Source organism: Eleutherodactylus coqui, chromosome 7, assembly GCF_035609145.1.
Source record: "Eleutherodactylus coqui strain aEleCoq1 chromosome 7, aEleCoq1.hap1, whole genome shotgun sequence".
Taxonomy (NCBI): Eukaryota; Metazoa; Chordata; class Amphibia; order Anura; family Eleutherodactylidae; genus Eleutherodactylus; species Eleutherodactylus coqui.
The window spans coordinates 107,382,942-107,409,333 of record NC_089843.1 but is presented as its reverse complement, the minus strand read 5'-3'; the positions used below and the strand labels follow the sequence as shown (position 1 = coordinate 107,409,333).

Sequence of the window (26,392 nt, the reverse complement as noted above, 5' to 3'; positions counted from 1 at the left end):
TACAGGATTGTTGTACACTGTAGTTAAGTTATCATACTGTGCTAAATGTTTAATTAATGTTTGCAAACATCTGTATTTACCTAGGGGCCAGGGCTTTTCTAGTACGTATATATGGCAATATTGACTGCAAACAGAGTATGAATGTACCCTTCAACTGTAAATTTATTTTAAAAGGTGGCCTTTGGGGTAATTTGCATTTGTGAATATTATATAGCCTGATTTTACATTTATGATTAACCCCTTCCCACTATACGATGTACATTTACGTCATGCAGCATCGGGGTATGTATGTAGAGATTACGGGGTGACCTCTCTTCATACAGCGTAGGCATCAGCTGTTTATTACAGCTGACACCCGCAGGCAATAGCTGCAATCAGCCGTGCGGCCGATCATGGCTATTAACCCTTTAAATGCCACTTTCAATTCTGACAGCGGCATTAAAATCTGCATTTAAACCCATAAGATCGCAGGGAGCCGTGCAGGTGTCATAACAGCCAGGGGCCTTTTAAAAGGCCCCAGGGCTGCCTTAGCAGACTGCCTATCAAGCTGTCCCTGTGGGGTGACTTAATGGACTGCCTGTCAGGTTGCAGTATGATGTAATGCATCAAAGCATCACTAGTTGTTGTCCCCTAGGGGGGCTAAAAAACAAGTAAAAATCAGATCAATAAAGTTTTACTAATTGCAAGAAAAAAAGTATTAAAAGTTTAAGTGACCCACCCTTTTGCCCTATCTATAATAAAAAAAATCTAAATCATATAACAAAAACACATATTTGATATTGGCGCATCCGTAAAAGTCAGATCTATGAAAATAGCACATTATTTATCCCGCACGGTGAACGTTGTCCGAAAAGAAGAATAAAGAACGCCAGACATCCACTTTTTTTGCCACCCCGTCTCCAAGAAAAAATGCAATAAAAACCGTTCAAAAAGTAGTATGTATTCCAAAATGACACCAACGTAAACTACAGGATGTCTTGCAAAAAAATGAACCTTCACACAACTACGTCGATGGAAAAATAAAAAAATTATTGCGCGCAGAACATGGTGGCAGAAAATAATTTTAAAAAATTGAATGTCTTTGAAAAAAAAAAAAAAAGTAGTACATCAAAAAAAATCTATACAAGTCTGATATATTGTAGTTATCGTACTGACCCATAGAATAAATTATGTCATTTTTGTTGCAGTTTGAGCGCTGTAAAAACAAGACGCACCGAAAGATGGTGCAATGTCATTTTTGTTTTTCATTTTACTCCACTTAGAATTTTTAAAAAGTTTTTCAGTACATTACATGGTACATTAACCCTTTCCAATCCAATGTCGGGCCTGCTCTGACATCATCATTTCCCTCCACAGCTCTGATGTGGGGACAGGCCCGACACTGCAGTGCAGGAGTGCATCTGCACCCGATCATCGGACACATCGGGTGCAGATGAACTCCTGCACTGATCCTCATCAAGGACCCCCGAGGAGAAGGCAGAATGGGTTTTTAACCCTTTCTGCCTTCTCCTGTCAGTTAAGGAGGGTGAAGGGAAAATGTATTTTTTCTCATCCATTCTCTCCAGCTCCAATTTATTTGGGGAGAATGGATGAGAAAAAAATAAATGGATTGGAAAGGGTTAAATAGTACTAATGAAAAATACAACTTGTCCTGCAAAAAACAAGCTCTCATACATTAACTTTGATGGATAAATAAAGGAGTTACGATTTTTTAAAAGAGGGGAGAAAAAAAACAAAAATAGAAGAAAAAAAAGGGCCACGTCATTAAGGGGTTAATGATCCTTCATGCAAATATTTAGTTTTCCAGTTTTTCACTTACAGCTTTCCAACTGCATTATACAAGTTTGCACATCCATAGGGAAATTTTTCAGATCCATAGGACAGGACAGTGTAAGCGTCAGCCTGAAATCACAGAAAAAATGTTAATGCTAGTAATTGAAGAATAATAGAGTTCCCCAGTGCATTCGTTAAAAATACAGCAAATACCATACATTAATTTGGTAGTAATGAGAATCCAATTGTGTCCGATAATCTGAAATCTTGTAATAGTATAATCAGAGGATTGTTAGAATAATTCCAGCTTTATTGGATATTTTGCCAGTAAGTTCTATATCTGCTTTCTGGTCCTGCTATATTTTATAGGGAAATTACTTTGCACTTTTGCAACCATTGATTCCAAAAACCCATTACCGATCAGAGTAACTTTGATGTCAAATCTAAAGAGATTGGACAGCTACAGCAATAAATATGAATAATTGGCATTGACTATGCCTTTTTTTGTAAGATTTAAGTTCAAAGGTGGCTTCAACAAAACATTATTTTTTTGCCTTATTAAATTGCCCTTTTTCAAGAATGTAATTGCATCCTGCAAAACAGAAACTATTTGGATCTCTAAACAGCAGTGAAGAAAATTAAGTATTTGTTTCTTTTTACTACAATTTTAAAAAACAGTAAACATACAAAAGAACAATTAAAGGGGCAGTAACTATCTAGACAACTTATAGTCCTCTACTAGCTTGTGTTAGTCTCATCATTTCTGTAATATATTTGCATTAAAAATGTTGTTGCTTCACCACTGTAAATCATGTTTGAAGAGGATGCGACTAGGGGTCTTTCTTTCATCTTTTCTGCAATCCACTCTCTGTAGTTAGGTTCAGAGCTTCAACAGTAACAAGGATACATGAATGTTCCCATAGGAACAGGGGGAGGGACTATCTTCATAGGGAGATCCCATGCACTCAGGCTGCAGGCTGAAAGATCTGCAGATGCTGTGATAACAATCTCCACAATTTCTACCTCTTCTGGTGTTACAGCATGTGGATGTGTGTCTGTGTGTGCAGACATTACATACACACATGCACACATTATAGTGGGGTTACTAACCCTTTGGCCGGAATGTCGCTAAATGACTCATCGTTCTGGGAAAGCAGAGGGACGGGCATTTAAAAACTGCCTGCTTGCTGATTGGACCTGAGACAGTGAAGGATGGAAAGTAAGGGCAAGGAAATAAGGACAGTGAATTACTGGTAGAATGCTAGACTTGCTGCATGCCCCCTCCTTAAAAGTGGATTGCAAACAGCAGGTTTCTTGGCTTGTTACAGTTACTGTACAATACAGTTATCAGAACTGTTTTGTAATGAGCCATGCAGCTGTATGTCCATCACATGACAAGAATAGGTTATTCTCCTCCAGTAAATAATGAATGATTCCATTCACCCATAGCCAGAAGAGGTCTCAAACACCAAGATGTTCACTTCTTGTTCGTCGTTCAGTTTCTGCATGCACATCTATCGTTTCTGCATGCACAGGTATCGTTCTGTGTAAACAGGCAGTCCTTCACTAATGAACAACTGCCTACTAACTGTGAATGGAGGTGGGTGCATTGGAATGATCCCCGCCGGCTCCATCTTCATTCAGTCAGTGATGCTCATTCTGTGTAGAACCAAATGAATGACTATCACTTTGATGAGCTGTAGGGTATCTGTTGCCCATCAGGTTGTCCCTTGTAAAAGCACCCTTATAAACAGAGCAGGCGTGGGGAATGGAGATGCAGCCTTTGAGCTGCAGGAACCTGGGACAGGAAAGTATGGACTATTTTGTTATGCTTAAACACGAGTAGTTTCTAAAAAAAATAATTTATCTCAAAAAAGGCCTCGGTCACACGACCGTTTTTTGGTCCGATCTGCAGACGCGCTTGCGATCTGCAGATCTATAGACCAAATGCATCCCAATGGGATCTGTCACATGTCCGCTTTTTATGCGGATGTGCGATCAATTATAGGACACAACGATTCGCAGAACGCGCCTATCTGCGTTCTGCGCATCGCTGTGTTCTATATATGCGCTCAATGGGGCCGGCGGCAGCAGCGCCGACCCCTTTGAGAACATATACTAAAGATCGTTCTCCTCTGCCACAGCTGTAACAGCTGTGGCAGAGAAGAACGATGTCGCCCATTGAATTCAATGGAGCCGGTAATACAGCCGGCTCCATTGAAAGCAATGGGCTGCCGGCGAGCGCTGGATGAATTTTCAGGAAGGGATTAAGAATATATAAGCCCTTCCCGAAAAGCATCCTGAAATGTGTGAAAAAAAAAAAATTATACTCACCTTTACCCTGCAGCCGGAGTTCAGCCGCGTTCGGCCGGCAGTTCTCCTGAACTGCTCTGTGTAGTAATCAGCAGGCGGGGATTTAAAATCTCCACCTGCTGAATGGGCTGCCTCTGATTGGTCACAGCCCTCACCAATCAGAGTGGGTGATGGGTGAGTGCTGCCTCTGATTGGCTGAGCGCAGGGACCAATCAGGGGCAGCTCTCAGCTGTCACTCAGTAGCTGAGAGCCGCCCCTGATTGGTCCCTGCTCTCAGCCAATCAGAGGCAGCACTCACTCACCCATTCATGAATTCATGAATGGGTGAGTGAGAGCTGCCTCTGATTGGGGAGGGCTGTGACCAATCAGAGGCAGCCCATTCAGCAGGCGGGGATTTTAAATCCCCACCTGCTGAATACTACACAGAGCAGTTAAAGAGAAATGCCGGCCGGCCGCGGCTGAACTCCGGCTGCAGGGAAAAGGTGAGTATATATATATATATTTTGTTACACATTTCAGGATGCTTTTCAGGGAAGGGCTTATATTTTTCTTTTTCAGGGAAGAGCTTATATGTAAAGCCCTTCCCTGAAAAAGAATGCAGGGGTGCTGGCAGCCCATTGCTTTCAATAGAGCCGGCTGTATTGCCGGCTCCATTGAATTCAATGGGCGAACAGCGCTCCTTTGATCGGGCCCGTTTCGCCGAAAACGCTGCAGATTTTTCGGCGAATCGTCGGCCCCGGTCACGCAATTTGCGGATGCACATCCGTCATGCGATCCGCAAATCGCGTGAAAAACGCCCGTCTGACTAAGGCCTAAGGGTGCGTTCACACGAGCGTGTTTTTGTTCGTATATATGCCCGCACAAAAGCATGCTTCTATTTGCAACAATGCATTCCCTATCGTGTGTTCACATGTCCGAACTTTGCAGCTGCGTGCCTGCAAAGATAGGAGATGCGTGCACCATAGGGCACCATAGGGAATGCATGCATTATTTTCAATGGAGCCGCGGCTGCTGCTGGTGGCTCCATTGAAAACAATGGTCTGCCGGCACCCCTGCATTCTTTTTCAGGGAAGGGCTTTACATATAAGCTCTTCCCTGAAAAAGAAAAATTTTAGTGTAAAGAAAAAAAAAATTACTTACCTGTCTGCCGCTGCTGTGTCCCCCGCGGGGATGAAGAACACATCTGCCGCATGCGGCAGATGTTTCCTTCATCCCCACTAGTTAAAAGACTTCCCTGCTGCTACATCTGCCACATCTGTGGCAGATGCAGCAGAGGAATTCTTTAATTTTTTACTGCAGCTGTCACACATGTCAGCTGCAGTAGAGGATTCTGCTGCCAGCAATTGATTTCAGGGAAGGGCTTGGAATATAAGCCCTTCCCTGAAAATCACGTGAAAGTGGTTTAAAAAACAAAAAAAATAGATACTCACCTCCCTTCAGCTGCCGGGTCACAGCCGCGTTTTCTCCTGCTGTCCCCTGCACTGTAGTGCTGATCTATCAGCAGACGGGGATTTAAAATCCCCGCCTGCTGAAAGTGCTGAATGTGATTGGCTGAGGTGCTTAGCCAATCACAGGCAGCTCTCCCTGAATGAATGAGCCAATTACAATTAGAGCTACCAGCAGGAGGAGAATTTTAAATCCCCAGCTGCTGATAGCTGAGCCCAGCAGGTAAGTATAGATTTTTTCACTCTATATTAAAAGGCTTTTCAAGGAAGGGCTTATGAAACCCTTCCCTGAAAAGCTATTGACAGCTGCCGGGGCTCAGCGGCGACTTCTGACGCTGTCCCCGGATCGGTAGCGCTGCTGAGCTATAAGCAGTCGGGGATTTAAAATCCACACCTGCTGGTAGCTCTGATTGTGATTGGCTGAAGCACTTCCCAATCACAATCAGTGCTACCAGCAGGCGGGGATTTTAAATCCCCGGCTGCTGATAGCTCAGAACTACGGAGCCAGGGACAGCGCCAGAAGTCGCGGCTGAGCCCCAGCAGCTGAAGGGAGGTGAGTATTGACACTGTTTTAAATGTCTTTTCAAGGAAGGGCTTATGAAGCCCTTTCCTGAAAAGCCATTGACGGGGATGCCGGCAGCAGGATTCTCTACCGCAGCTGTCATGTGTGACAGCTGCGGTTGTGAATTAAAGAATTCCTCTGCTGCATCTGCCACAGATGTGGCAGATGCAGCAGCAGGGAATTCTTTTAACCAGCGGGGGTGAGGGAAACATCTGCGGCAGCGGCGGAGAGGTAAGTTTTTTTATTTATTTTTTTTGTTTTACACTAAAATCTTTCTTTTTCAGGGAAGGGCTTATATGTTAAGCCCTTCCCTGACCAAGAATGCAGGGGGCCAGCAGAGCATTGTTTTAAATGGAGCCGCCGGCAGCCGCCGTGGCTCCATTGACAACAAGCACGCAGCTGTGTTCACACGTGTTTTTGCTCATACCTAGGTGCGCATGTATGTGCACACCTAAGTACCCTTAGTCAGTGTAACTGCTTTAAAGGCTATTTATACAGTAGATAAAAATTTTGTTCTTGGAAACCGACTAGAATATAATATTCCACATTCATTCTAAACTAATTCTGGTCAGGTAGGAAAAGATCCAATTTTTCCTTAATTACGAACACTATTAATTTATACTGTCCTCCAGTGGTCTGCAACCTGTGACTCTCCAGATGTTGTGAAACTACAACTTCCAGCATTTCCTGACACATGAAGGAGAGCCATCTGGAAAGCCACATGTTGGAGCCTACTGCTTTATTCTGTTCCTAAGGTATCTGTTTGCATGTTAAGTGCTACAAATGTTTCTTTAGGACAAATAAAGGTTACATTGCATTTATGAAGAAGATTATAACAATGTTACTTCTACAGGTTATAAATCAGCATCAGCTATTTCAGAAGTTGAAAGTGGATCTGTAGGCTCAAAGGGAGTGTCTGATGGAAAAAAAAATTAAACATGGTCAGTATGTTGTAAAAACATAAAAAGAGCATACTTACTTCAAATGAATCCCCATCGCTCCTGTTCTGTTAAGGGTGAATGCACATGGGCAGTATTTAATTGCGGAATGTGGAGCGGGCGCCAGCTTCCGCATTCAACAACAAACACCGCCTACAGCATGCTATGCAAAAGTGATTCTTCATGCACATGAGTGGAAACCAATTGCAGCCTCTCCATAACTGACATTGTTGAAAGGTTGTGTATTCCGCATCATCGCTAGGCAATGACGCAGGAAAAGCAGGAGTTTTAAAAAAAATCTGCGCTGTGCAAGTCCGAGGGTGAGCCATGTGGACCATTCGCAGTGCAGATGAAGATTCAAGAAAGCAGGTACGCGCGGATGCCACTGTTGTCAGGGCTGGATTCCGCTGCGGGATTCCACATGCGGAATCCGGCTCTGCCGTGTGCGGGCGGCCTAACACTCAATCCCCCATTGATCTCTACTTTCTACTGAAGCAATGACATCCCCACACAAGGACACATGACCCCTACTTTTTGGACAATATATTACAGCTGCAGTTCCTAGTAGAAGTAGCCGAGGCAGCATGCAAAATATTTCTGTGCTGTTTGGCTAATAGGAGTGGTGAAATTATACTGGGAACTCATAGTTATGAGTCTGGTGTATTTGAAGCAGGTGGTAGTGCTATGTATAGTGGGGCGGTGATGGATGGAAATGGAGGCAGAATGTCTTTTTTTGTTTATAAAAGCAACTTTACTCAACTGGAACAGTATAACTGACAGATCACTGCATTGGCTTAAACTCTTAAATAGACAGTAGTCAATTACTTATCACCCATAATTTGTATACTCATTACTTCTAAATCTCGGACCAGCAAGGCACAAGTCTGTCTGGTTGCTGTTTTTTCTCATACTATTACTGCATACTTTACTTCAAGAGATCCACAGCATGCACTATCATCGTGGCCTCGTGTACCGTAGGCGCAAATATCTGTAATTGAATACAGAGTGACATAGTAACATAGTTCGTAAGGCTGAATGAAGACAATGTCCATCTAGTCCAGCCTGTCTAGCCTCCTGTTTTGTTGATCCAGAGGAAGGCAAAAAACCCCAAGAGCAGAAGCCAATTAGCCCTTTTGGGCAAAAAAATTCCTTCCCGACTCCCTAATGGCAATCAGACTGTTCCCTGGATCAACCCCTAATAGTTCCTACCTGCCTGTATACCCGGATTAACAAATAATCTTAGATTTATAGCCTACTAGCTTACGCGTCGCGCGTTGCTGCGAAGACAGACATACATACATTCGTTTTTATATATCTAGATAACAACCAATCACAGCGCAGCTTTCAAGTTACCTCAGCGGTATAATATATAACAGCCAATCACAGCACAGCAGCTTTCATGTTATCTCAGCGGTATAATATATAACAGCCAATCACAGCACAGCTTTCATGTTACCTCAGCGGTATAATATATAGCAACCAATCACAGCACAGGTTTCATGTTGCCTCAGCAGTATAATATATAGTAACCAATCACAGCACAGCTTTCATGTTACCTCAGCAGTATAAGAAATAGCAACCAATCACAGCACAGCTTTCATTTTACCTCAGCAGTATAAGAAATTGTAACCAATCACAGCACAGCTTTCATTTTACCTCAGCATTCTTAATATCCAGCAATTGTACTGCGAAACGTTCGGCGGATGCATCATTTTGTAGTTGAACACGCATCCCATTGCTCGTAATGCCTTTTGCTTTCGTGCTTGAGATGGAAATCAAACGATCTTTGTCTGGGGGGGGCATAACTGTCGACGATGCTTGCACGCGCGCCACCTATCATAGGATAGATGTACTATGCCAGTAATCTTCCCGGGAGTGTACTCAGCAACTTCCCAAAGTTTCATGGCGATAGATGAATGGTGTAGTAATGCATAAAGGACAGACAGACAGACAGTCATTCATTTTTATATATATATATAGATGCCATAAGGAAGTGAGAGAATTAGATTCCGTATGTAAAATTTGGACGCTAATTCTTTTGCGCTTAGAATTAAATAATCGAGTTGGGACCCATTAACTTTTCCTATTTATGACATAATCAATGCTCGTGCCAAATTTCAAGTTTCTATGACATTGGGAAGTGAGAGAATTAGATTCCGTACGTAAAATTTGGACGCTAATTCTTTTGCGCTTAGAATTAAATAATCGAGTTGGGACCCATTAACTTTTCCTATGTTTGACATAATCAATGCTCGTGCCAAATTTCAAGTTTCTATGACATTGGGAAGTGAGAAAATTAGATTCCGTACGTAAAATTTGGATGCTCATTCTTTTGCGCTTAGAATTGAATAATCGAGTTGGGACCCATTACCTTTTCCTATTTATGACATAATCAATGCTCGTGCCAAATTTCATGTTTCTATGACATTGGGAAGTGAGAAAATTAGATTCCGTACGTAAAATTTTGTCGCTAATTCTTTGGCGCTTAGAATTGAATAATCGAGTTGGGACCAATTAACTTTTCCTATTTATGACATAATCAATGCTCGTGCCAAATTTCATGTTTCTATGACCTCGGGAAGTGAGAGAATTAGTGGCAATGATGGAAATCAAACGATCTACGTGGGGGGGGGGGCGTAACTGTCAACGATGCTCGCCCGCGCGCCATTTATCATAGCATAAATGTACTATGCCTATAATCTTCCCAGGAGTGTACTCAACAATCTCCCAAAGTTTCATGGCGATCGGATGAATGGTGTAGTAGCGCATAAAGGACAGACAGACAGACACGCAGACACACAGACAGACATACATTCAATTTTATATATATAGATAATATTTTTCCTCTCCAGAAAGACATCAAGCCCCCTTTTAAACTCCTCTAAGGATTTTGGCATCACTACGTCCTCAGGCAGATCACCTTCTTCATCTTTCTATTGATTCATCTCTCTATTAATTCCAGAGCTCTGCAGCCTAGTGGACTCACTGCACCGTAGGTGCAAGGTACATCATGTAGACACAACACAGAATGTGGTACATCTTAACAGACATACTGAATCCAGAAAGTCACTTTAGTCTACTACACTTCTCCTTCACTCTGTAAAGTGCCTCCTCCCCTGCCCCCCTTCCCCCCCCCCCCCCCCCCCCCCCCCGGTGCATACATGTTACACAGCACATCATTTACTATTCCTTGCACAGAACACCACTCCTCATAACTCAGGTACACAGCATATAGTCTCTAGCAGCCGCAAGTCACATGTACATTAAATCCTGGCCGTTGGCCTCTGTCAAATCTATTTCACAAAACACAGACCTCTACCTGCCCCATAGAAGCTGCACATCTACACCTCAAACACCAGGCATTGTTAATGCCATCTACATCCATCCAAACAACAGATTAATTGCAGGAGTTACTGGTTCTTATAGCTAGTTAAGCCAAACACAGTGACTGTTGGAACGTGGCGACATGTGCTTATTGTAAAGTGTGACTGTGTGACTTAAAATTGGGTGACTTTAAACTCAGGGGACTTTAGAAGGAAGTCACTTACTTCTATTCACCGGTTTGATTTAATCTGTACCATCGACCATTTAGAATGTGCTCCATGATTGACAATGCTGTTCAGTGTACATGATGTGCCATATATGCAGTCCTTGAACCACAATTCGAGGGTGCATACTGCTGTACAAAATTTTAGTGCATTGCACATTTGGAAGCACATAGTTTGGATCTAAATGTGCACCTTGCAACACGGCAACCTGGAAAGCAGTTTGCTGCTCACTGAGCAATCACTGGGGGAGATGTGGAAGTGGATGGTAGTATGGGAGTGCAGGATAAGTCAGCAGCTCACTAGGTTACAGTTAGAAAGAGGGTTAAAAGGAAGAGTGCAAGAGAGGCTGGTCCTGAACTGGCACACCCCTAAAATTTGCTAAATTGGCAGATGAAGGGGGATTCCATTACAGGATTAGCACTGCTGTAGCACAACATGCCCTCTGTTTGCCAGGGTTATTTCAGCTGTAGTAAGGAGGGGAATTGGAGTACAAGGCATGCTAGTCAGGTCCTGGTAGCCAGGACTCAATTATTAGGGGGACAGACAGGGAAATCTGCTACAAAGACTAGGATCATTGGATGGTGTGTTATCTTCCTGGTGCCCGAGTTCAGCACATTGCAGATCAGGTTGACAGATTACTGGGAGGGGCTAAAGAGGACCCAGTGGTCATGGTAGACATTAGCACCAATGACAAAGTTAAATGTAGGTAGAGGGTCTTTAAAATCAATTTCAGGGAACTAGAATGCAAGCTAAGGCCTAAGATATATGTGAGGGAAATGAACAATTGGAGTATATACGGGTAGAGGTACATGGAGGGAAAAATAATAAAATCCTCATAGGGGTTTTCTATAGGCCACCAAATACAACAGCAGTCACTGAAAATCTATTATTAAGGTAAGTAGATGAAGTTTAAAATCACAATTAGGTAATTATTATGGGGGACTTTAAATATCCAGATATAAACTAGGAAATCAAAACCTGTGGATATCATAAAGATAAGGACTTTCTGTCAAAGATAATTAATTTTACAAACTTGTGCAGACCCAACTAGAGGGATGGCCATTTTGGACTTAATATTAACCAGTAGACCTGACAGAGTAACAGGGCTGCAGGTCAGGGGGCTGGGGAAATAGTGACCATAATATGATAAATTTCAACTTGTCTTTCAATAGGGTGTCTTATCAGGGAGCAAAGAAAATACTAAACTTTAGGAAGACAAAGTTCAATCAGCTTAGACATGCCCCTAACCTTGTTGACTGGAACAATGTCCTCAGAAATAAGGGTAGAAATAAATGGGTAATTTTTAAAAGCATCCTAAATACTCACTGTGAGTAGTTCATAACTTACAGGAATAAAAGAGTTAGAAGTAGGAGAGAAAGGGTGCATGAAGTAAAGTGTGGTTGTTTTAAGTGTGTGTGACTTAAAATCCTGGGACTTTAGAAAGGAGTCCAATATCTATTTACTGTTTTTCTTTTACTTGTTTAAATTACTTGAGTACTTGATTTTTGTCTGTACTATCCCCATTTAGAATGTGCTCCATGATTCACAATGCAGTTCAGTGTACGTCTTGTGCCATGTATGCAGTCCTTGAACAGCCATTCGAGGGTGCATACTGCTGTATGAAATGTAAATGCATTGAAGCTCAAATCTGAGTTCTATATGCTTTAGACTACTAAAACAATAAGGCAGGGAAGCATTAAAAAGCTATAATGAAAAAAAAAGTATGTAAAAAGCAAATAAAAGCAGCAAAGGTAGAGACAATAGACAACAATTTAGAAAAAACCCCCGTGCTCCAGTGTAGAGTCACCCTGCGATGCTCTCCCCCATTGGGATGTCATTTAGACCAGCGATCAGGACCCCTTGATGACATCATAGCTCTGACCGTGGATATTACTGCCTGCCAGGATCATTAGACGCACCGTGACCTTACACAGGGTCCGGTACGTCTGGGGTGAGTCCAATTGGATTTCCGTTTATTTTTCTTTACCCTGCCATTTTCTCCACCTCACATTGGAGCGCTAATCTCCTTCTTCTACTTAAAGGTAGAGACAGAGAGACCTATTGCTGAAGAGAGTAAAACTAACCCTAAATCATGTTCTTCAACTGTACAAATAGCAAAGAGATTAAAATGCAAAGTGTTGTCCCTTTAAGAGGTAATGAGGGGAAAAAGTAGAGGGCGATAAAGGAAAAGCAAATCTGTTCAACAGTTTTTGGCAAATGTTTTCAAGAAAATGAAATGTCAGATGAAATGCAGAGTGATAAAGTAAACTCTCAATTAAATACCACCAGTCTAATCCAGCAAGACTTGGTCCTGATGGCATACACCCCTGGGGTTCTAAGGGAATCATGTAATGCGATAGACAGATCATTGTTTCTTATATGTAAGGACTATATAATGATGGAAAAAGTGGTTGTAGGTGCAATCCTTTTTCTTAATGAGGCACAAGATGTATTTCTAAGCTCGGCTTCTTTGTTTTTATTAAGAATAAAACCAGCATACACTAGTCGCATTTCGAGGACACCGCACACCTTTCTCTGTTTTCTAGCTGGAAATCACAGCCGTCACTACTGTGTTCTCTTTACATCTCAAGCCTTCTTAAGAAAATGGATTGCACCTACAACCACTTTTTTGCACGTCCTTCTGGGACGGTGTGACGTTTTGTGGACTAGCTCAGACTTATCAGGAATTGAGAAGTCTCACCCCCATATATAGAACAGAGGTAGGAGAAAATAAAATTCCCAAACAAAAACATCGGTTTATAGACTTTGAAACTCTGAAGTACATGCTCCACTCCCTCTTTTTTCTGCTCATCTTTCGTTATATAGTAATGGGGTCCTTTCCACTGAATTGGTGCATAGCAAGTGGTGCCAATATTCAAAAAAGGGGCAAAAAATAAACCTGGAAACTACAGGCTGGTAAGTCTTTTATCTATCGTGAGTAAAATGTTTGAAAGGTTTCTAAGAGATGCTATCCTGAAATATTTCAAGGAAAATAGCCAAAAGTGAACGAAGACTCATGTGCCAATTTCAACCCTTTGCTCTAATTTCCAATCTTGTGCAGTGGGGCAGACATCTTCCAGGTTGTATTCTCAGGCATTTGTCTTTATATACCATGATCACGATATTATGATCACACCAATTCAGAGGGCTTAATACAATCCTCCCATGTTGCTTCCCTTCTTGGGTTTGCAGTTACTTCCTCTAGACTTAATTTACATTTTATTTTCTGGGTCCCCTCTTTGTGCCATTATGATCTACCCTTTTTAGTCTCATTGTATGCTATGTTTGCTATTTTCTATTCAGCTAATATTAAGATTTTAATTTGGAATACCCTATTAAAAATAATAGGAATGTTCATTAAATTTGGTCAACCAACATTGATGTTACACAAAATAGAAGTAAACAAGACTAGACTGATTTAATATAAAAATGTATACATTTTCCAACCTACAGTACTAAATCACATCAGTGTTTTTTTCTTCTTTCTTTAACTTCTAGTAGATTTTCTGTTTTGCCAGTGATACTAAAGGACATATGAATGGCATGTCGCTATTGCTATGCTTCTGTAAAGCCATGGGCTACTCCTGACATTTCATATACAAGGCACACTTTTGTAATGATGTCCTTCTAATGACATTGTGTCTTTTTTTTTTTTACTAGAGGTGAAATATATTTACATGACCAAATATCCTGAAAGGTAAAAGCCCTTGTTAAACCCTCATTAGTCCACAGTACAGTATGATAACATATTCAAAGCACATACACTTATGTGCTATTTATAACTATCTCTTGTGGCTGCCCGTGTGATACAGTATATATACTTTTCATCTATGCTGAAAATATTAATTTTTCGCTTCTAGCTTGTTCAGCCTTTTTGGCTGCTCTCAATGTGAAAAATACAAAATACGAGGTTTGGGATTTCATATCGAACAATTCATCAATATACAGATAGTCCCCTACTTGCGAACAGATTCTGTTCCAGGAGCCTGTTCGCAAGTGCATTTGTTCGTATGTCCGAACAAATGGTTGTATGGAGGGGATCGCGGGTGGATCCCGCTCCATACAACGTCGGGTGCAAGCTGTTCTTACAGCCGGCACCAGTTATAACGAGCCGCGCTACTCTTCTGAACTGTTAACACTTTAAATGCCACTGTCAGAACAGACAGCAGTATTTAAAGTGTTAACAGTTCCGACGAGCAGCGCAGCTCGGCAAAACTGCTGCTGCCAGTTGTCTGCTGTAAGAAACAGCCGGCATCCGACGTTCAGGGGTCCCATACAGTGTCCCGTACAGTGTCCCGCCATTGCAATACTCTTGCTCTGGCTTACTGGCCATGTCAGATCAAGACTGGGTTGATGTTACAATGTCAACCCCAGCCCACATGATCCACAAGCCGGCGCATGCTCAGTGTCAATTCAGCGATGATCACTGCCATGGACACTTCTCTGCGGGTGTGTAGATGGATTTGTTGGCTGGGAGGTATGTGCCCCATCCAGTTAATCAGCTCCTTTCTGGATGGTGTATTTGGTCACGTTAGTGGGTCCTGTTCTACTCCAATGTAAGATAAGTCTGTTTAGTGTAAAGGATATTCTGAGATGCTGTGACATCTAATTCATGATTGTGTGCTAGTTTCCATCTAATTTGTATTCCTTATTATTCTCTGTAGCTCACATTTCTCCCATTAATTTGAATAGGTGTATGCACGTGTTTTTTTTTTACTCGGACAAAAAGTCCAAGCAATACAAATTGCAGCATGTCCTATTCTTGTCTAATTCTCGAATGAAAATAGCAAATGTACATGTGCAGGGTCCTGTATACCAAACGGCACACAGACAAGATGTCCATGTGCTGTCCGATGTGAGTTGCATCCAAGAACATCGGGTGCAATTTTAAAATCGTCTGTGTGCAAGTAGCCTTAGCAGCAATAACTTGAAGTAATTGTTTTCTATATGACTTTATTAGACCCTGACATCGCTTTATAATCCTTTCTAGATTGCTGGGCAACAACAATTGCTTCTCTAAGATCACTGCTAATGTTATGGTGCTATAGACTTGTATGGGAGAGCACATACATGGGACTCTGAAAAGATTGTCCTGCACCACGTGATCTTCACTGGGTGACAGCATTGGATTTCGGGAGCAGGTGAGTATAAAAAATACATCACCCAGCTCCATGTCACATTCCCTAACAGCACCATAACTTAGTTTATAGTGTTGTGGGGACGTGACAGGTTCCCTTGATATTCCAAGGCTGAAAATAATAATGTCATGGTCCCGCTCACACAGCTGATAAACCTGAAACCACTGACTTCTGGGCAAGAAAAATGAAAAAAGCACATACAGAATGGGAGGAATTGGCTAAGCAGCAGTACCTGTGAAGAAGACTTGGTTATACTAATAGATCATGAATGAACATGAGTGAACAGTGTGATGCAGCAGCAAAAAGGGCAAGCACAGTTCTTGGATGTATTAAGAGAAGCATAGAGTCTAAATCATGTGAGGTAATTATCCTCCTCTACTCCTCCTTAGTCAGACCTCATCTGGAATACTGTGTCCAGTTATTGGCACCCCACTTTAAAAAAAAGACATCAACAATCTAGAGCAAGTTCAGAGAAGAGTTACCAAGATGGTGAGCGGTCTGCAAATCATGTCCAATGAAGAACGGTTAAAGGATCTGCGAATGTTTAGCTGACAAAAAAAAGGCTGAGAGGAGACTTAATAGCTATCTACAAATATCTGAAGGGCTGTCACAGTGCAGACAGATCAGCCCTATATTCATTTGCACAAGGAACAACTAGAAGCATCGGGATAAAACTGAAAGGGAAAAGGACAGATTAGATATTAAAAAAAAAAATTCGACAGTGAGGGTAATCAGGTTGCCACGGGAGGTAGTGAGTTCTACTTCAATGGAAATCTTCAAACAGAGGCTGGACAGATATCTGTCTGGGATGATTTCATGAATCCTGTTTTGAGCAGGGGATTGGACCAGATGACCCTGAACCATTCTATAAAAAAATTAATTCTTTGATGCACAGCTGGTACAATCCATGAAAGAAGAATAATTCCTATACAAATATGCTCTTTTATCTTAAGGGCTCCTCTTTAAAGTAAACATTTTTGTTTCTCACATATATCATCTTTACTTCAAATTTGTGACTCACCGAATAGAATATAAAACATTTCCATCTTTGAAGATTCGCAGAAGCTTGTTATCCGTCGTCACTTCATGAAAGTTTGCACCCTTTTCATTAGCAAAAAACAAATCTGGTTTCCAAATAGAATCCAACATAGAAGGATCTAAATCTAATGAGTCATCTGGATATTCACTATATGCAAGACGGGGGTCATTCCACTTTTGCCGCAGAAAGATATTCAGACGATAATCCTGTGGAAGAGATGAACATGTAATTTATATTGCTTATTCATATAAAAGTACACTATATATATTGGGATATCCACCAATTCTGCATTGTCAGGTGAAAGGGATATGTAAATCAAATGCGTGAGTATTAGGTATAAAGGAGAGGATCACTCAGGCATATCCATAGTACAGAAACTATCAGAATGCCATGAAATGTAGAGTTGACAGACTTCCAATGGGGTATGGTGGTGGGATGTCACCCGAGCAAGCAATCGTTACATCACAGCACTTTTGGACCTTCCAAAGTCCACTGTTGGCGATGTTATTCAGAAGTAGAAAATGTGGTGTGTTTGTGCAATACAGCCACATTTGAGAAGACCTTTTAAACTCACAGAACGTGGAAAACTGAGCCTTGTGTAAACTGAAAAAAAGCATCCCGCACATCATTTGCCGAAACACTCGCTCAGGAGGTCTCGCAGGCCATTGTAACATTCTTTAGCAACAGAACCATCTGTAGAGAACTGAATGAGAACCTAAAGGTACCCTGAATGAGAAGCTGAATGAGAAGCTGCACACAACATCACAGCAGTGAATGCACATAGGCACCTGCAATGGTGCTTGGAGTATCATTCTTGGACTGTAAATAAGTGGAAGCAAGTGTTTTGAACAGCTAAATCACAGTACACCACCTTCGATCGAATGGCCGTAATTTGGTCTGGAAGTTGCCTGGAGAGTGGTTTCTACATGACTGCATCGTCCCAACAGTGAAGTTTGGAGGCAGTTCGGTTATGGTGTAGAGGTTTTTATGCTAGGAAGGACTAGGGTTATTAGTTATAAAGAAGTCCACCCTCAACAATGGGTACAGAGAAATTCTGGGCAATGTGGCATTACCTACCCTGTGTGGCAATACTTTGACACAGTGCTATCAACATGACCGAGCACCGTGTCATACAGCAGTGTTGATGCTTGGTTTGAGGAATAAAACATCTATGAACTTGATTGGCCATCCCAAAGTCCAGATCTCAGTCTCATTAAATGTCTTTGGGATGAACTGGAATGCTGTATCAGTGCATTCCCAACATGCCCATCATCCCCCACATCACTATCACAAGCTCTCCTCTAGAAATGGAGATAAACACCTCCATTCATCCATCAGAATTTGATGGAAAGCATGCCTGGGAGAATTACTGCAGTCATTGAGGCCAAATACCATTTTGAAGAATATGAGTAAAATCAAATTTTATCTTCTTAAATGTGTGTCCCAAAACTTTGGTCAACGTAGAGTATATCAACATCTATATATTAAACATGAAGAAATATTTTTATAAGATCAAGAACAATCTGTCACCTATGGCCATACCATTTTTAAGAAGTAATATTTTAAAATAGATTTAGATATTCTTGGTGCACAAACATTATTCCATTATATATGTAGTTAGAGTTAGCTTCCCACCAGGTTTGGACATCCAAGCGTCCATATCCTTTTGACAGCAGTCAGCATTTACAGTATATCCTCTAACTATGTTATGTATTATCAGTTTTGTAATATACTTACATTCTTATTTTTTTTGCTTTATCACTGAAAATCAAGCTTAAAGTGCTTGCCACTGAGGGTCCTTGCAGCACCTTTGCAATCCACTGCCGGTTAGGCATTTAGATTCTACAACTGTGGCATGGTGACACCGCTAGTTACTACATGCTATAGAGGAGTGGGCATTCAGGTGCTACCTAGCAGCCGATTGGAGCAGGGCTATGCAAGGCAGCATGGGAAGTGTAAAAGAAGTCCAGCCAGTACAGTACTAGCAAAATGGCTGGTTTAGAACCCCTTTTTCTCCCCCACCCACACACACATAAATATAAGTGGACTGCAAACAGCAGGAAAATAGGAAATCTACATGGAAAACTACATTGATAGAGCTCAAACTGGGGGTAAACAGCAGGAAGCAGTGGTTGATGAAGACGCTTTGGAAACTTTTTTGAAAACTCAATTGCGCTTTCAGTAGGATACAGAGATAAATGGTTATCAGGCAATTCTAGCAGTTCTTATCTTCCAATCTTTGACAATCAAGCTGCCTCATGCACATCATAATGTTTCTAAACTCGGAGTATTACTAACAAAATCTAATGTGTATGGCCAGCCTATCTGGAAGCCTCAAAATCATCTTAAGGTGCCTATACACATTAAATTAATGTTGACTAAAGCTATGATTTCGGCTGGACTGACTGACCATCTAATGTATATAGGAGTGCCCTGACTTTCCCCTGATGACAAATGTTTGGAAAAAGCTAAACTGGGCCTTTGGATTTCAATATGTCCGATCCCTTCGTCCTTAAGGGAAGTAAGCTGCCAACAGATATGTCTGGCAGCATCTTCTGCCTTCTCCCTGTTCAGAGAACATGCATCCCTATGCATACATGTATGGAGGGGGGCCGGAGTTTAAGCTGTTAGCCAAGTAGCTCTTTAAAGTGTATAGGAGATTTAAGTTCCTTTTAACAGAAGCAACCATTTTTATGGAATCTGCTAATAATTTTTTAGACTACTGTTTACAATTCTTATAAAATATCCTTTTGATGATTATGTTGGACTTGAAGTATAGGAAAAAAATCAGATCGCCGTATTTATATTACATTTTCACCAATACTGTATAAAATATCACATTTCCTATTAGAATTACACCAATAACGGTAACATGTGTGGCTGTGTAGTTGTATAACAGTCCAATAAATGTAAAATCATACTTTGCCATTACATTAATGTATGATATCCATCTGTTAATCATTAGGTATTGAACCTATAACAAATATACCAGAGTAAGAAAGATCAATGAAATCAATTTTTTAACTATGTTTATTGACCACAGTCTTCCAGCCCTGCTATATGCCATATTCTACTTCTCATTGCACATTATTCTTTACTTAGATCACAGGGAAACGGGTTAATTCTGCCCTATTTATAACTTTCTTAAGAAGCAAACAAACATTTTTACCTGTATAATACCATGACTCCGGCTCCTATGAGTCATAGGTCGACCCGCTCCCTTTACATAATAACATAGTATGTTAAGCCAAAAGAAGACATATCCATCTAGTTCAGCCTATTACCACCCTCTCTCCCACATGTCTCATTGTTTATAATTAGAGATGAGCGAACACCAAAATGTTCGGGTGTTCGTTATCCGGAACGAACTTCCCGCGATGTCCGGGTGTTCGTTTCGAATAACGAACCCCATTGAAGTCAATGGGCGACCCGAACATTTTTGTATTTCGCCGATGCTCGCTAAGGTTTTCATGTGTGAAAATCTGGGCAATTCAAGAAAGTGATGGGAATGACACAGTGACGGATAGGGCAGGCGAGGGGCTACATGGTGGGCTGCATCTCAAGTTCACAGGTCCCACTATTAAGCCACAATAGCGGCAAGAGTGCCCCCCCCCCCACTGTCAGCATAAAGATCGTTCTCCTCTGCCACAGCTGTAACAGCTGTAGCAGAGAAGAACGATGTTTGCCCATTGAATTCAATGGAGCGGCAATACAGCAGGTTCCACTGAATGCAATGGGCTGCCCGCGATCGCAGGATGAATGGTCGGAAAGGGGTTAAATATATAACCCCTTTCCTGCAATTCATCCAGAAATGTGTTACACTAAAAATATATACCGGCGTATAAGGCGACGGGGCGTATAAGACGACCCCCCAACTGTCACCTTATACGCCGGTAATACAGTGGAGCAAAGAATAAAAAGCATTACTTACGTTTTTAGATGATCTGCGGCGCTCCTGCAGGCTGTCACTCCCTCCTAATCCACGGCAGAGTATTGCTTTCTGGAGGCAGGGCTTGAAATCCCTGCCTCCAGAAAGACACGTGCCTTCAGCCAATCACAGCCAATGACAATGATGTCATTGAATGGCTGTGATTGGCTGTGTTTCTGGAGGCGGGGATTTCAAGCCTTGAAATCCCCGCCTCCAGAAACACAGCCAATCACAGCCATTCAATGACATCATTGTCATTGGCTGTGATTGGCTGAAGGCACGTGTGCTTCTGGAGGCAGGGATTTAAAGCCTTTCGTGGAGAAAGGAATACTTTGCCGTGGATTAGGAGGGAGTGACAGCCTGCAGGAGCGCCGCAGATCATCTAAAAACGTAAGTAATGATTTTTATTCTTTGCTCCACTGTATTACCGGCGTATAAGGTGACAGTTGGGGGGTCGTCTTATACGCCCCGTCGCCTTATACGCCGGTATATATTTTTAGTGTAACACATTTCTGGATGAATTGCAGGAAAGGGGTTATATATTTAACCCCTTTCCGACCATTCATCCTGCGATCGCCGGCAGCCCATTGCATTCAGTGGAACATGCTGTATTGCCGCTCCATTGAATTCAATGGGCAAACATCGTTCTTCTCTGCTACAGCTGTTACAGCTGTGCCAGAGAAGAAGGATTTGTCTTCTATATGTTCTCAATGGGGTCAGCGCTGCTGCCGCTGGCCCCATTGAGCGCATATAGAATGCATCCATAGCGAACCGCGGGAGGGGCAGACTTTTATATCAGGCGGACACCTTATCTCCCCAGCCACTCACAGCAGGGGGGTGGTATAGGGCTTAAACGTTGCAGGGGGAAGTTGTAATGCCTTCCCTGTCTTTATATTGGCCAAAAAAAAGCGCTAACGTCTCAGGGAAGAAAGTTAAAGTAACCCGGACACCGCATGGTGTTCGTTACGGATAACGAACATACCGAACACCCTAATATTCGCACGAATATCAAGCTCGGAAGAACACGTTCGCTCATCTCTATTTATAATATTTTGGCTAATTTTTTGCAATGTCAGTAATTTTCTACTCTGCATTGAAGTGTTATATAGATAGCTTTAGAGTTGTACAGGCAATAATACAGTTCCAAAAGAAGTTTATAAGCTTATATAGTACCTCTGTATGCCTCCAACTTCATACTAAGTCATAAGATGTTTATTTCTCATAGTTTCAAACATAGGTTGGGGGGGGGGAAAATCTGGCATCATTCAGATGGCATATTTGGTGATATACAGTGTGTACATATATACATATATATATATATATATATATATATATATATATATATTGGTCCACATGTATAGAGACACCTGAATAGATGGAAAACAATGGTTGATAACACCATCCTGTCTCTGACATGTTCCTAAGGGAAAGGGGGCAAATATGAGAGGTACGGTGTTCAACATGGTGGCTATTTTGAAAGCCACGATCTTGGAACCAAATCAATATTTCCAAATGAGGAGTGCATGTAACATATGTTTCTGATAATGTAGAATCCAAATATGTGCTTCAATGTCATGAACCTTTATTCCTGCAAAAGTTATTAATAATTTTTCCATGATATGGAACACGTGATGTGCTCCCTGTTTAGAATCATTAAAGCTATCCTCTTCCCCCATTCATGATGCACTGAGAGCAACACCTCAGCAGAATTGTTTGCACAGGTGTCCAGGATCTGTTGTTGCATGTGCGCCACACTGCGAATTTTCACTGCATAAGCCCTGGACTTGACACAACCACACGGGTAGAATTCCAAGGTAGTGAGATACAGCGAGTGTGGAGGCCACTCCACCGTGCCATGACATTCAATCGCCTACCCCAGAGACTGCTGATCCAAAAACTTGTAGACAACACATCCATAATGTGGGGGCACCATCCTGCTGAAGGAACATTGGGAATGTGCCATTTTCATTGCACAGAGATGGGGATATCTCATCACATAAGAATTTCAGATACTTGGCAGCAGTAAAGTTACTGTCAATGAAGAATGGGCCCACAATCTCCGTATACAACGCACCACACAAGGACTTTCTGTGCAACAACTATTTTACAGCGATCTGTTCTTCCGAGTTTGTGTCGAATCAGTAGCAAGAGTTTTGTTTGTTCACCTTCTCATTCTTGTAGAGGTTTGCCTAATCCCTGAACAGTACTGTTTCTGTGAAACATGTATCTTGTTGCAATTGCTGTGAAGCCCATTCTTCAAATTCAACAAGGCAAAGGGATCATCCTAATTGAGATAATGCAGAAACTGGATCTTGTACTGGTGCCATTTGTGTGTAGCCAGTATCCACCCGATGATAATGCAACTCACTCCGCTCTCCTGTGACAGACACCGGGTGCTATGATGTGAGCTCTTGCAGAAGAATACCGGGATGGCAATTCATCTGTGGCAGTTTTGTTACATCTAGATTTTGTCTGGTCCAGAACCCCGTTTGGTAAAATTTGGCAAACAATTTGTTAACAGTGTAATGGCGGATGGATGGTCTGTTGGGGTAGTCTGTCCTCTCCTTACATGTTAATTTAGCAGCCATCTCTGTGTCTGTAACAGAGAAAATTGATAATAACTTTGCAGGAATAAAGGTATGTCACATTTAAGCACAGATTTGGATTCCTTGTCAAATTCTTTATAGGATACATATGTCACATGCACCCCTTCCCATTTAAAAATATCGCCTTAGTTCCAAGATGTCTGCTTTCAGAATGGATGACGTGTTGGAAACCATCCCTCACAGATTTTTCCTCTTCCCATTAGTGACATACCACACACAGGATGGTTTTCTGAAGCACTGTCTTCCATCTGTTTAGGTATGTCCACAACTTCTTTCTCTTATTTTCTTTTTTTTCTATTAGTGGCCACTCTATAATTGTAATGTGTATTGCAGCCTGTCAAAGGTTTTTCTAGCATGTCATAATAGTGTTTTGAATGTATCCTGACAAAATTGTGATTCTTAACTGGAAGGTATGATCAGAAAATGACCTGTTCTATAAGTCAATTTAAAGAAAAAATTCTAAAATCCTGCAGTTTTCACTACGACTACTAAATCTAATAATAAACTGACATTTCCTGCTCCATAGAGAAAACAGAAAACATTTCACCAATAATTTTATTATTACCCCAGCAAATTTACAATCAAAGGTAACACTTATACATAGATAACATTGGATCCATCATTCACAATAGGTCAAGGTCACACCCCCTCCCCATCCCTACACAATGACCTCTGCACAGGTCACAGAACATGCCTAAAATAGTATCTTATATAAGTCAATAGGTCAACTCCTGTCCATTTAGGTGAACATCCCAAGAGCTTGCTGTAAAGCATGTCTCTAAATGCTGTTATTGCAACTCAGGAAAGATGGCACCTTCCACAGTCATAATTATTTTTGAGCGAACCAAACCAGTAGAACCCTGTTTTTCATAAAACTTTTCTAAAAGTTCAATTTAACACAAACCTGAACCAAGCTTTTAGCAAAGTTCTACCCAAAACAGAGTTCTAAGAGCTCGGTTTATCAACAGTAGTCCTGAACACTGGTGTATAACACTATCTAAGAGACATAAAATCCCTGTATAACACTCTCTGAGTTTTGTATAGGGCTTTTATGGGCCTTAGACATTGTGATATACCAGTTTTAGGGGTTTGGGTGAACTTCCAGTTCAGTTTGAACTAATGTGGATTAAATTGAACTTTTTGCAAAAGTTGGGTGAACTCAGCTGAACTTTTCAAAATTTCACTGATAGCTATTAATAATAATAATATACAGTCAAAAAATAAAAACAGATTAAAAATGGAATATTTTTCACTTTCTGGTTTTAATTAGTAAAGAAAATATAAGTGATACATTCTCTTGAGCAAATTCCACGGAAGGTTAAGGGTGGACATATCTGAATATTGGTACAGAATATTTATGGCTCTATAGGTCAGAACTGTAGGGATTCCATGTGTTACTGTACATGGCAATGCACACTACATATACCGTATCACCTATATAAGTATGGAGAGATATACTCCCGTGTTAGACCGGGTTCCCATCTATGCTGGAACCTCCATTCCGTGTTGAGCTTTCATCGCACATCTGACAGAAAATACTGGAAGAAACCAAACTATAAAGTTGCTAAAAATATACGTTTGTAAGGTATACAGCTCCATGCTACTGTCCACATTTATACTCTAATCTACTGGTTTCACATGCCCATCGGAATGTTCTTCCACATAAATAATGAAATACATTTTGTGCGCCACCATTTTTCCATGCCGTTTACAGTATTTACACATTTCAGTATTTGCTGAGGCAAATCTGCATTACTGAGCTTAAGAAGAGGATTTTGATTATGTGTGTCACAACCATTTTGCTTTTCAGCAGTAATTGAAATCTGCTCATATTCTGTAAACCTACAAAAGATTACTTTATATGCCATTGACTGTAGCAAACTTAATATCTTAAGATGACGGTGAGGAGAGTTATATTAAATCAGAACAATTAGGATTTACATTTTGTGTTGATTAAACATTCTGCTGTTCGCCTGCTTCCTTAATACAGTCTATAAAATTAATCCGCAAATCTGATGTCTTATGCAAATGATATCACTCATTAAATAATGTCGTTTTAGAAAAGGAAATTAGTGCTAACATGTGATATAGCACATACTAATTAAACACAACTTAAATATTTGAGATAAGTGGAAATTGAGGAAGATATGTCATACACTTGGTTAAATGTTAAATGTCGGAAAACAATGAATATTTAAACATTCCAGTCCTTGGTGAGATAGTGTCTCTCAGTAGAAATAAAAGGGCAAACATTATTTATTATTGAGAAATTAAAGAGAGTAACTAGACAGTTGTAGGGACATATCAAGAAGTGGACTCCCAGAAAGGATCTTGACTAGAGATGAGCGAGCACGCTCGTTTAAGGCTGCTACTCAAACCCAAGCAATACAGATGCAAGAAAAGGTAAGTGAACACTTTGGAATTACTTAAGTTTCTACACTAATTACTAGCAAAAATGTATCTGATTGTACCTTTCTATCTTTTATTGAGTACACTGAGTAAATATCCACCTTGCAGGGATACAAAAATAAGTGAACCTTTGTAATATTGACTTTTCCAAGAACTAAATGGCAAAAGATCTTTTAATTAAGAAGATGAGATTGGAAGTGTAACATAATAATATAGTATGCTAGGCTGGAAAAAGACAAATGTCCATCCAATTCAGCCTTTTTCCAACCCCCCCTTGTTGATACAGAAGAAGGCAACAAAAAACCCAATGAGGCAAAAACCAATTACCCCAACCTGGGGGGAAAATGTTCCTGATTCCATAATGGCAGTAAGAATAATTCCTGGATCAACACTCTTCAGAGAAGGTTCCTTCCTGACTCCTAGTCTGGCAGTTGGAAGATTCTCTAATCAACAACCCATTCTGACTATCTAATGTCGATATCTTGTAATGTCAAGGTGCGCTAAAAAGACATCCATTCCCCTCTTAAACTCCTCTATCGATTTTGCCATCACCATGTCCTCAGGCAGAGAGTTCCATAATTTCACTGCTCCTACAGTAAAGAACCCCCTTCAATGTTTGTGATAAAACCTTCTTTCCTCTAGATGTAGCAGATGTCCTCTTGTTACCGTCACAGTCTTGGGTGTTAACAGATT

At 41.1% G+C, this 26,392-nt stretch overlaps 1 protein-coding gene across 1 annotated transcript in view; it reads right to left on the bottom strand.

The window, feature by feature from the left end:
* Positions 1–26,392, bottom strand: part of GLRA3 (glycine receptor alpha 3) — a 242,166-nt gene that overhangs the window by 53,094 nt on the left and 162,680 nt on the right. Inside the window, exons 4-5 of the mRNA XM_066574670.1 lie at positions 16,739–16,962; positions 1,820–1,902 (exon numbers count right to left, since the gene is read on the bottom strand). Coding sequence (XP_066430767.1) covers positions 1,820–1,902; positions 16,739–16,962 — 307 coding nt within the window. The remainder of the gene's footprint in view (positions 1–1,819; positions 1,903–16,738; positions 16,963–26,392) is intronic.